This window comes from Vanessa cardui, chromosome 30 (assembly GCF_905220365.1).
Source record: "Vanessa cardui chromosome 30, ilVanCard2.1, whole genome shotgun sequence".
In the NCBI taxonomy this organism is placed as follows: domain Eukaryota; kingdom Metazoa; phylum Arthropoda; class Insecta; order Lepidoptera; family Nymphalidae; genus Vanessa; species Vanessa cardui.
Window position 1 is genome coordinate 1,247,146 of NC_061152.1, and position 13,038 is coordinate 1,260,183.

General features: G+C 35.7%; 1 protein-coding gene across 1 annotated transcript; it reads right to left on the reverse strand.

The window, feature by feature from the left end:
- Positions 1-317: 317 nt before the first annotated feature.
- LOC124542200 (segmentation protein cap'n'collar-like) lies at positions 318-8,115 on the reverse strand. The gene is made up of 5 exons (XM_047120146.1): positions 7,942-8,115; positions 6,641-6,777; positions 3,200-3,373; positions 1,740-2,121; positions 318-426 (listed from the first exon to the last, which is right to left on the reverse strand). Exons 1-5 carry the CDS (start codon positions 7,997-7,999, stop codon positions 395-397), a joined length of 783 nt encoding a protein of 260 aa, XP_046976102.1. The 5' UTR covers positions 8,000-8,115; the 3' UTR covers positions 318-394.
- Between the last annotated feature and the right edge of the window lie 4,923 nt (positions 8,116-13,038).

A 13,038-nucleotide genomic window follows, 5' to 3' on the forward strand; every position in this document is an offset into this window, starting at 1 on the left:
ATTTAATAATTCCTGTCAGAGATTATAGTGTTGTTTAACTAAATTCTCGCTTAAAAATAATTATTTCAGAGACAACAATTTCATATACGATAAAATCTGATAGATTATTTTGTAAAATATAACGCATCATTAATTTAACATTTTTGTATATGTTTCGTGGTCCTTACACCGTTTATAATATTTAAAAATATATAATCTGTGATATCGCACAGATAAAAAATATACAACCTTTTTATTTTCAATAATAAATCTTTTAGATTTTATTTGTAACATTATAAAAAAAGTTATATGTTATCTGTAGTATTTTTCATCTGTGCAATTATTTATTATTTTTGGTCTACATATAATGGCTACTTATAAGTTTAATGTCTAACTGTCCAAGAAAGTCACTGATTTAATTTTTTATCTTCAAATCGAGGGCGCCATCTGAAAACGGATAGAAAACAGTTTGTCAAAATCAAAAATCAAAATATACTTTATTCTTAGGCCTTTACAAGCACTTTTGAATCGTCATTTAACAATTAAGTGAAGCTACCACCGGTTCGAAACGTAGATTTTACCGAGAAGAACCGGCAAGAAACTCAGTAGTTATTAGTTTTCAACATTTAAAAATACAATCATATTAGTCAATTATAATTATATATGTATGTAATATATCCTGCCTGGAAGTCAACAAGTATTAATAGATTTAAATAAAACTAATTATAACGGATGAATCGCGTATATTAATTATTTTTAAACATCCCGACGTTTCGAGCACTTTGCAACCGGAACGTTACTCAAGACATCAATTGAGAAATCGTTGGCGGTAGTTGTTAATAATATTTCCTTTGTTCTTCAAATAGACAAATGTCATCTTAGTCTACCCGTGACCACGAACACTGCAAAGTGCTCGAAACGTCGGGATGTTTAAAAATAATTAATATACGCGATTCATCCGTTATAATTAGTTTTATTTAAATGTGTAATAATCGCGAAAATTTAAGACAACAAGTATTAATAGGCTATTTGACAATGCGAAAAATAAATTGTGATTTATTGTAAAAATGGTTATTTACTAACGAAAGTTGAAAATAATACTTAATTTATTCAAAAATCCATAAATAAAAGTGCAATTTTTCAAACGTTTGTCACGTGACACAAAACGCTCCTGATTGGCCGGGCTTATGATGAAGTCACTTTCTTGTTAAGCTTGCTTTTCTACTATATATATATATCTACTTAGCCGTTTTCGGCTACAGTGACTTAGCTTTCTTGAAATTGTAATATGTACACAGATTAAATAAACAAGAATACCAGAATGTGACGTCACCGACCCCATAGCAGCGCCATATTGCCCAAGTAGCGTTTTTGCGCGCTATTTAAATATGCAATTTTTAATATGATATTTTTCGGTAAATATGTTCTTGAAATAAAAAAATCAACTTTTACTGGGTTCCTTAACTTCTACTAAATAATATAAAATGGATTTAAAAACCAGTCAAATAGCCTATTACAAGCTTTTTAGTCGTCTATATAATCTTGTTGTGTTTTTTTAATTATAATTATTGGACAACATCACTTATATTTCTCTGAACCCAATTTATGTAGCTAGCGCACTTGTGTTGTGGGAGATCAGAAGTAACGACGGCACAAACACCCAGACCCGAGACGACATAGACAACTAATGGTAATCTACATCGACCCATGTAAACCTGTGTACACACTACTGATCTACGTCACATAATATATTCACCTACCGTCATAATCATCACAATACGTTATCCTCCGTGGCGCCAGTTGCTTCCTGCCGTGACTCCTTCTTTTCTCCTTCACACAGAGATCCAGTACCCCATCAGTCCCATCAGCTTTAACCCCCCCACTTTTCTTACCATCTAAGAATATGGTCTTAGCGTACACGCGTTTCTCTCTCTTATACATATGATTAACGCTTTGTTGGACCAGCTTATCGATGCGACATTCGAATATGTGTTTGTCTATATCTATGCGGTTTTCTCGTAAACTTTGCGTCGTTGGTAGAGTTTTCGTCTCGTTTTTAACGGGATCCTCTTTGTAATGAGATTCAGTGGCGTCCTGTTCAATGTCTGGCACTTCTGACGGGTCGGAACGATGTTTTAGAGTCTGAAAGTGATTTATTTGTTTTATTATGGATGACTAGATATAGCATCGGCAAAATTCGTTAAACCGATCACATCCGAATTGAGTACGCCATCCCAAATTATCAATATCTATTTGTTATGTGAATATGATCTTTACACAAACGCAGTAACTCGTAATATCACACGACCTAATATATTCGTCAATCTGACGCGTCGCTTCACACGCACTCGCTGTCTCGGGTCGAACTGACGCGGGAATCTATAGCGACGAATAGCGTCGAGTGGCGCGATAGGGAGCTGTTTCTATTGGTTGTAAATGTGCAGTAATCGGTTTTATTGCATTTGCCGATGCTACATCTGAGTTGCGTCGTACTATACTCTGATTGGTTGATGATGTTAGATCAACACTAATGCCATCTAGCGGCGGCGGGCGGAGTCTATGATTTAACAAAGGGTTTACTTTGTGGTTGGTTACTGTGTAAGCCCGTCTGGGTAGTTACTATCACATTTTCTACCTCCAAGCAGTCCAAACGCTTTTCTGAATCTATTTTGGTGGACGGGCCGACGCTATGAGAAATATTAAGTGTATGTTTGTTCACGAATTTCTCAAAAACTAAAAATTGTATTGAGATGATCTTTTTAGAAGTTAGCTACACTTGAACTCAGGAACGGAGTACGTTTCATTAAAATCGATTCTGGTAGTTTCATACATCTTTATTATTTATGTAATTTTGAAGTCGATTTAATTTTTTATAAATAATTTCTTACCTTTTACTTGGATGTAGGGCTTTGGGCAAGCCCGCCTGAGTAGGTACCACCCACTCATCACATATTCTACCGCTAAACAACAGTACGTATTGTTGTGTTCCGGTTTGAAAGGTTTGACAGTGTAACTACAGGCACAAGGGACATAACATCTTAGTTCCCAAGTTTGGTGACACATTGACTATGTAAGGAATAATATATTAATTATTCCTTACAGCGTCATTGTCTATGGGTGATTATGACCACTTACCATCAGATGGCTCAAACGAAAACACTATTACCATTACCAAAGTATATACACTCTTTACATACGTCAGAGATGAAACAAGCCATACCTGTAGGACATGGTTTCTTAGCAACGTAAAACTCTTCCGTAATTCCGTCCTGGATTCCAGGAGGGCGCGCCTCTCGCTAAGCGCGTCCTCCCGGCACGCCCTCACCGCCCTAAGCTCCCGGGTCAGGCGGCGCAAGTGCTCCATACTACGACGTCGGCTGTTTTGGGAGGCCAGCTTTTGTACGAAACATAACATAAGAAGATATTAATAACTAGACATCGGATTATATGCACTATCAAAATGCCAAAATATGCATGCAAATATGTACGATAAAAAAAAAATTCTAATTAGATTTTGACATTTATTTAATTTATAACTAATAATACCTAAAAAGCCTAGAAAAATATAACTTATTTATTATAATTTTCAGGCGCTTGTACTCATAGAATAATTATTGTACGTTCAATTTGTAATTCTGTTCACAATGTGTGATAAATGCATTTTTTGTAATATTTATATTGTATATGTGTAACAAAATAATGTATTATGAATTATGAACGATATAATACATACTTTTTACCGGCAACAAAGATAAAAACCTGTATCGATCTACCTGTTATTATGTATAGATATTTTTTCATTTATCAAAATCACATAGTCTATGAAAACATTAAAATTCTTAATCCTTAATGTGAACATGTAATTGTAAACGTTATCGATTACAAATAAATAAATAAAAATAAATAAACTTGCAATTTTGGAAAAAAATAAACAATACTATATTTCTCCAGGTTTTCCACGGCAAACTTGTGACTTTTCGCACTTAATATTCAATTCAATCGTTGATAATGACCTATCGACGTAAACTGACGTTACCGGACAACACTTGAAATTTGGCGCCATTTCTGCAGATGCTTGGTGGTAGGGCTTTGTGCAAGCCCGTCTGGGTAGGTACCACCCACTCATCAGTTATTCTACCGCCAAATAACAGTACTCAGTATTGTTGTGTTCCGTTTTGAAGGGTGAGTGAACCAGTGTAACTACAGGCACAAGGGACATAACATCTTAGTTCCCAAGGTTAGTTGTGCATTGACGATGTAAGGAATAGTTAATATTTCTTACAGTAACAGCCAAACTTTACCATAACAAAAACCTTTCCAGGATGAGTTTGTCCGGTGCCGTTGACAAAGGCGTCAATTCTCTTATCCCGTCAAGACCGGGGTTCATTATATTACACGCCTAATATGTCTAACTAAGGAAATAAGCACTGGTAAAGAAAAAGTACCCAAATATGTAATAACGCTTTGAAAATAGTATTATATGCATTTTCATATGCAAAAATGCAAATGCATAAAATCCGATGTCTATTAATAAGGCTTTAATGGAAGATCGCCCAGTGGTTAGAAGGCGTGCATCTTAACCGATGATGCTTAACCAAAGCACCACTGTATTCATGTGCTTAATTTGTGTTTAAAATTCATATCGTGCTCGGTAAAGGAAAAATCGTGAGGAAACCTGCATATCTCTTCTTCTGCTACATGTGAATTCCATCCTCCTCCTCCAAGAGAGAGGCTTTATCCCAGCAGTGGGAAATTTACAAGCTGTTGTTGGGGTATTACTACTGAGAATAAAAACAAAGCCCCTTCCCAATGACTGTGTAACTTGAAAACTACGCAACGGATTTTGATGCGGTTTTTTTTTAATAGAAAGTATGATTCAAGAGGAAAGTTTATATGTATAATACATGCACAATGCAGTAGAGAAACACTGATGATTTTAGAGGTTTCTAAGCTGAACTAGATAAAACATTTCGTTTTGCTTTCATTGCAAGACCTAACTGAACCCTACGAGATAGATCAAAATAATGTACTACAGTATTGTACAGCTTGAAAAGGTCTACAAATCATGGATCTGTTATTGAGTCTAGATCTTCCCTATTAGTCATTACGATATTGCCCAAAGTAAGCCAGTTTACTGAACACGAATCGCTAATAGCAAGATAGAAGCTGCTTTCCGAAACGGTGGTAGTATTTCATTATTGACGGTTCAATAAATAAAATTTTAACAAAAAGAAAAAAAGACTTCAAAACAAAACACTATTTTAAAACAAATAAAAATGCAGTAAAGAGTAATAAAAATAATTGCATATATTTAACATATTTTTGAGAGTCCTCCTAGGTAAAATGAAATGAAAAATATTAAACTACTTAAAAGTCGATTTACGATTATATAACGTAGTTATAGTTATTGTTATATTAAATAAATAACATAAAAAAAAATGCAGACTAATTGATAACCTCCTCCTTTTTTAAGTCGGTTGTTGATTGATTGTTGAGTTGATTGTGAAGTTTACTTGAATAAATTTGATTTGATTTAATAAACTTTCACAATTACATAAAACGTATGCAAAACCCGCATCAATCGTCTTGTGTTACCATAACGTATTGTGTTACGTCTGTGGTTTACATTCGAACGTCGTGAGAAGTCATCGCATTAGAGAAATATCACTGTTTTACAAATCTACGACAAAATCCATAACATGAACTACTGCATATAAAATCTATAGTATCAAAAATTTGGTAATAGATAACTTTGTGTTATTTTTTTGATGGTGATGGTAAGTGATCACCCATAGACAATGACGCTGTAAGATGTATTAACTATTCCTTACATCGTCAATGCGCCACCAACCTTAGGAACTAACATGGTCCCTTGTGTCTGTAGTTACACTGACTCACCCTTCAAACCGGAACACAACAATACTGAGTACTGTTATTTGGCGGTAGAATATCTGATGAGGGGTGGTTGACCATGCCTTATGATCTCTTTGAAATTACAAATAAACCAAACATACATCATTTTTTTTATTCTTATTTCTTCTTATAATAGTGGAGAGGGTTGAAAACTAGTGTAAATACTAATGTAATAAATGTATGGTAAGTGTAATTTTCAGTTAGGATTAGGCTTTAGGTTACGATCAAGAACAGTCAAAGATGGGTTGGAAAAATCTCAAATGTATCCGTTGTATGTTAGTCCGGTCCTTTGGCAAGAGCTTACTATAGGCTATTTGACTATGCGAAAAATAAATTGTGAATTATTGTTATCACTGTATATTACGAGTTTAAAAATGGTTATTTACTAACGAAAGTTGAAAATAATACTTAATTTATTCAGAAATCAATTCATTTTTTCAAATGTTTGTCACATGACACAAAACGCTCCTGATTGGCCGGGCTTATGATGAAGTCACTTTCTTGTAAACCTTGCTTTTCTACTATATGTACCACAGATTAAAATACATCAAAGTGACGTCACCGACGCCTTTGCAGCGCCATATTTTCCAAGTAGCGTTTTCGCGCGTTATTCAAATAATGGATTTTTTAATATGATATTTTTCGGCAAATATGTACTAGAAATTAAAAAATCAACTTTTACTAGGTTAAAAATTAGTCAAATAGCCTATTATAGACTTAGTTTGAATGATATGCACTAATGACTTACTCTGTTTTTGATTCTCCGTCTGAGACCTTTCAGAAAAGTCAGGTCGTCATCACTCAGTATCAGACTCTGGACTCTTTCCGTATACTTGCATGTAGGTAAGCCGGCAACCTCTTCCACTGTCATATTGATGCCACGTGCTGGAATAAACGGACGAAATTATTTCTAACAAAGAGTTATAATTCTCTATTCCGACTATAAGAGGAGAAAAGCCAAATAAACAACATTTGACAGCAAATTGACGAGATATCATTAGTCGAGAGCTTTATTAATCTGTGATGTTCACTGTGGATTTGCAAAAATGACATTTTAAATGTCAATAAAACTGTTACCTAAACTTTGGTAGTAAAATTAAAGTGTATATAAGTAATTTCATAGTATTATGTATAAATAAAGATATATTAATTACAAACTCTTTGAAATGCTAATAACTCAGCTAATACAGCAAACTATAAACAACTCTAGATCAATATATATTTAATTATGAAACTACACTAAAACTTACTTGTAGTAACTTTAATTTTACTTTCTAACTTCAGATGACATTTTTTTTTAACAAAATTAATAATTAATATCATAGTTTCAATGTGAAATTTGTCTTTAGTGCCGTATATTGGTGACAGGAGAATTTATATTTTTCCCTGAGTACCGTCTACGGATTCAACAGAGAAATGCTGCTAGTATCCTTACCACCATTCCACCAAATTCTGTTTTGTATTGTATCTATTTGAATTTAATTATAAATATAATGTAATTTTTTTTTATAAAAATAAATAGGTTTCAAAAAATGATTTTCTAAATAAATTAATATTAGGCACTGGCTCTTCCATCCTTGGTCTTCTACAATCGTGTTATAGATAAACAAAAAAAAAAAAAAAAAAAAATTCAAACACAGTATTATTTATTGTTTAATGTTTTATATTAGAAAATAAAATATTTAAAGTCTATTTTACAGATAATATAGTTATATTTTAACATTGAAATTAAATAGATTAGTTCATTATAAATGGATAATTTATCCATATATTATATATCACAGTCACATTGGAGATAAAAAAAAAAAAAAAAAAAAACAAAACAAAACAAGAATTTAAAAAATTCCAACTTTTTCATAATAATAAATATTAATAAAAGATACAAAGTAGGACTCTGTTAATATTGTTCGTCGTAAAGCTTGATATTTTACTAGTATTTATTAAAAAACGTTAAGTATTCAAATAAAAATACAGCTATAAAGAATTTTGCGTCATTTTATTCTAAGAAGTAGTCTCAAATTTCATTCACAAACGCCCTCTAGTACTCACCGTCTAATATTTCTTGATCTAGTTGGTACGAAGGTGCGTGTTTCCCGATATCATCCATTCTTCATATTTGTAAATAGTTTTGGATAACTTTTAAAACAAAAAAAAACTTGTTGCTACTAAGACGTACGAAGAGGTTATATATTTGGCTGTCACTGTCAATTTGTGTATAACAGTCAGCTGTCAGTGTCAAACAAAAAAAAAAACAATATTAGTGTTGTGGTTTTTTTTCGCTTGCGTTAGTGTTGGTTAACACACGTGTTAAGAGATTTTGAGTGTTTACGTTTAGTTCTGTAGTGTATTTTACTGTTAATAGTACTATTAGTTGATATTTGGGTTAGTGGTGTTACTAACATTTATTCATATTGTGAGTATTTGCTGTATTTTAATATTCTGTAGTTTTTAAGTTTTATAATGGAGGTTGATACTCCTCCCGAACCCCCTGATCCAGGTGGCTCAGTAGATTTAGTTCCTGACAATTGTTCTTCTCCTTCTTTACCTGTTTCTCGTAAACGACAAAGTGATAAGGAATCAATTAATTCCGACTCCAACATAAAAAAAACGGTAATTCATCCCACAACCGCAACTCCTTCCATCCAAACGATCTACACCCATCCTTCCTACTCTGAAGGCCCTAAGAGTTACTTAGACAGTGACAAAGGCCCTTTCATTGTTCATGTGTCCCGGGAAGTCTCTGATCCTGCTTCAGGAACTACTATACGGGCTATCAAATTTGGGCAATTTCTACATACTCACAAAATTAGTGGTATTATTAATGATGGTCTTAAAAATGTAGGACGCAATAAAATATCTGTTGAGTTTTCAACAAGCAAGGCAGCAAACTCCTTTCTAGCAAACCCTGTTATTGAAATGTGTAAATATAAAGCTATTGTACCGACTTTCAATATTACTAGAATGGGTTTGATTAAGGGTATTCCCGTGGACTGGACAATGGATGAATTAGCATCATCACTCGAACTTCCCTCTGGATGTGGTGAAGTTTTAAAAATCAGACGCCTTAACAGGAAAACTTTTACCGATGGTGTTATCACATGGGTCCCAACCCAATCTGTGGTTATCACATTTAGGGGGCAAATGCTTCCCAATAAAGTGTTTTCCTATCATACTTCCCTACCTGTAGAAATGTATAAACTTCCGACGATCCAATGCCTGAACTGCTGCCGTTATGGTCACATAAAAACTCAGTGCCGATCACAACCTAGATGTTTTAAGTGCTCCAAATCCCACACAGGTGAGTCTTGTGATGTAAGTAAGGATAACGCCACTTGCTTACATTGCTCAGGTGTTCATTTTACTACGGATAAGGACTGTCCTGAATTTTCACGCCAACAATCCATAAAAATTGTTATGTCCCAAGACAATGTGTCATATATAGAAGCATCCTCAAGGTTCCCTCCTGTTCGTAGATCCTATGCAGAGATTGCAAAAGAGATGTTTACCCCTCCTATATATTCTCCAACTATCCCAAACAAATCTATCCCTTCACCTGTCAGATCCTATCGTAAGACTGTTATAAGTACTCCTCGCCCAAGATCACCGCTTGGAAAAGGATACGATAAACAGGCTCACCAATCCATTGTTAGCAATTGTCCCTCTACTACTCCCAACGGTTGTGCTCTCAACCAAAATACTCCTCTCCCCGTAAATAACAATCCCAACTTCTTGGAAATGTTAACGAAGATACTTCTAAGCATTATTTCAACCTGTAATGATATCCCTTTACCGTCCAACGTTGCTCAAGACTTAGGTCAACTATTCTCAATCCTTAAAAATGGCCCCAATCAGCTTCCTTCAATGGAACTGCAAGAGCGTCCGGCCTAAAAAACACGAACTCCTCTCTCTTATTAATCTCCATAAACCTGTCATTATTGCCATCTCTGAAACTTGGTTGATCCCTGGATCCCGATTCCGGGTACCGGGCTTCTCCTGTTTGAGAGATGACAGGAGTGATGGTTATGCCGGGAGTGCCATTTTTATTCGGCACTCCCTTCCCTTTTCCCAAATCCCTCTATCCCTGTCCAGCCAGCATATTAATGCTGTTGCTGTTAGAGCCCTCAACATCTCTTTTCTCTCCCTGTATATCCCTCATCCTAATCCCGCTTTAATTCCCGAATTATCCGCCATCTTCTCTAATCTCCCTCATCCTATCCTTGTCATGGGGGATTTTAATGCCCACCATACCTCCTGGGGTTCACATTTTTGTGATTCGTTTGCTCTCTTGTTGATGGACATGTTTGATGATGCAAACCTCTGCATCCTCAATAATGGCTCACCAACTCGTAGAGTATACCCCAACCAAAACCCAAAATCCGTTGTTGACCTATCCCTAACCTCTCCTGCCCTTGCTTCTCAATTATCCTGGAATGTCCTATCATCCTCTTTTGGTAGTGACCACTTCCCTATCCTCCTTTCTTTAAATAACCGATCCATCCCATACTCCAACCCAAATCCTTTATTAAAATATAAATTAAAGCATGTTAATTGGTCTGCATATGCTGAATCTGTTGACGACATGATTGACTCCCTCTTTGTGTCGCAAGACTATCGAAATGTAATCCTTTGCTACGACCTTTTCGTTAATGGTATTTTAACTGCAGCTGATCTCCATTTTCCCAAAAAACACATCTCAAAAAATCATTTGCTTTCCACCCCCTGGTGGGATGAGGAATGCAAACGATTAACTGAACAGAGACTAGAGGCTGAAGAAACATACACTATGTGTATGTCTATGGATAATTTTTACAAGTATCAGAGAATCGATGCCAAATTAAAACGTCTGATTTCTAAAAAGAAAAAAGTCAGTTGGATTCAATTTTGTGAATCCCTGAGCCCTCGTTCCTCTTCCTCTGCAGTCTGGTCCCAACTTAAAAAATTCCGCCGTTGCCTTAACTCTGACAACCCTACCTCAAATACTCCTTCTGAGTGGCTTAACAATTTTGCTGATAAGCTTGCCCCCCCTTTTGTCCCATATGAGGACAGTTTTCTAATTTCTACGCCAGCATCTACTTTGAATGAAATGGATGCCCCCTTCTCTTTTTCCGAACTTCAATGTACACTAAATGGTCTATCCGATTCGACACCTGGGGAAGATGGCGTTCCTTACTCTTTTATTTCCAAATTGAATGATAAAGCTAAACATTGTTTTTTAAATATTATTAACTCGGTTTTTATCAAAGGAATCATCCCGCAACCTTGGAAGTCACAAATTGTTATTCCCATTCTTAAACCGGGTAAGAACCCTTCCGATTGCAATTCTTATAGACCTATAGCTTTATCATCTACTTTGGCAAAGATCACTGAACATCTCTTGAAGAATCGCCTGGAATGGTTAATGGAAAGCAGAAACATACTTGCTCCCTCTCAATTTGGCTTTCGGAAGGGGTCGAGCACTATTGATAGTCTAAGCATACTTACAACAGACATTCGGATTGCCTTTGCGAAAGGAGAGTACCTTGTGGGAATATTTCTAGACATATCTTCTGCATATGATAATGTCCTTCTTCCGTTGCTCAGGCAGAAAATGCAACAGCTGAGTATTCCACCGAGGATAGTTCATTTCATATGTAATCTGTTAACTTGCAGATCAATAACGGTAAGACACCAACATCTCTCACTTCCCCCCAGATTCGTCTGGAAAGGTCTTCCTCAAGGCTCTGTACTCAGTCCTCTGCTTTATAGCATATACACTCATGACCTCGATTTGTCTGTTAACAACTTTTGTAACATCCTCCAGTATGCTGATGACATAGTTTTATATCATAGATCAAGTTCCGTTGAAAATTTATCATTTCGATTAAACTCTGCTTTGCATTACCTATCCCAATGGCTCTGTGACCATGGCTTGTCGCTGTCGATAGCCAAAAGTCAAGCAGTGATTTTTACGAAAAAAAGACGTATTCCTGCCTTTGATCTGTTTTATGAGGGTCAATGCATTAACTTTGTAGACAAAACAAAATTTCTTGGTATAATTCTCGATTACAAACTGAACGGAATTTCTCACTCCGATTACATAGCCAAGAAATGTGAAAAATCTATTAATGCCCTTAGAGCAGTGTCTGGAGTCTGGTGGGGAGCTCACCCTTATACATTAAAATTGATCTATAACGCAATAGTTCGTAGTCATTTGGACTATGGACTGTTCGTTCTGGATCCTTTTAATAAATCAGCTTCAGAAAAATTAAATAAAATACAATATAAATGTCTCCGTATTATATTGGGTGCGATGAAATCCACCCCTACTAATGCTCTGCAGGTTGAGTGTGTTGACCCTCCTCTACAGATAAGGAGGCAATATCTTTGTGACCGCTTTATCATCAGATTGTTACAGCTACCCTCCCATCCTCTACTGATTAGATTAAACAAACTATCCCACCTTTGTAACCCAGATAATCCGGCATCCCCATTCCTATTAAACAGTTTCCTCAAGTATACCAAACTCCCCCATCCACTTAACACTTTTCCCTCTAATCCTCTTTTTTCCACCTCCTTTAAAGCACTTATTTATAATCCTCCGGTAATAACAAATCTTGGAATCGTAAAAGGTTCCCCTGATGCTAATATCCAATTTCAAACAATTTTTCATCAAAATTGGCCTAATCATCTCCCTATATATACTGATGCCTCTAAGCTCTCGCCGACCGGCTGCGTTGGTGCAGCTTGTTGGATTCCTAAATTTAAAATAGCCCTATTATTTAAATGTCCCCCCGAAACCTCTGTATTCTCCGGTGAGGCCATCGCTTTACTGGAAGCCGTAAAGTATGCCCTGTCACACAATATTCAGCAAACAATTATTTTATGTGACTCACTAAGCTGTCTGTTAGCCATTAAAGAGAATCCTTTTCGTAGCAGATCAAGACTTTCAATCGTTTTTAAGATCAGAGAGGCCCTGTTGTCCTGTCATCAACAAGGGCTACAAGTCCTGCTGGTCTGGATTCCTAGCCATTCAGCTATATCTGGTAATGAGATGGCAGACTCGTATGCTAAGATTGCTATCCAATCTGGTACATCTGAGCATTTTGCCAACACATCTCAGGATTTGCTTTCTCTTGCCAAAGCTGAATTGATTAAATCCTGGAATTC

Coding starts and splice junctions, on each gene's coding strand:
- LOC124542200 (XM_047120146.1), bottom strand. CDS start 7,999: ATGGATGATATCGGGAAACACGCACCTTCGTACCAACTAGATCAAGAA. Junction 6,778..7,941: donor AGATCAAGAAATATTAGACG/GTGAGTACTAGA, acceptor CGTTTATTCCAG/CACGTGGCATCAATATGACA. Junction 3,374..6,640: donor GACGGAGAATCAAAAACAGA/GTAAGTCATTAG, acceptor TTCGTACAAAAG/CTGGCCTCCCAAAACAGCCG.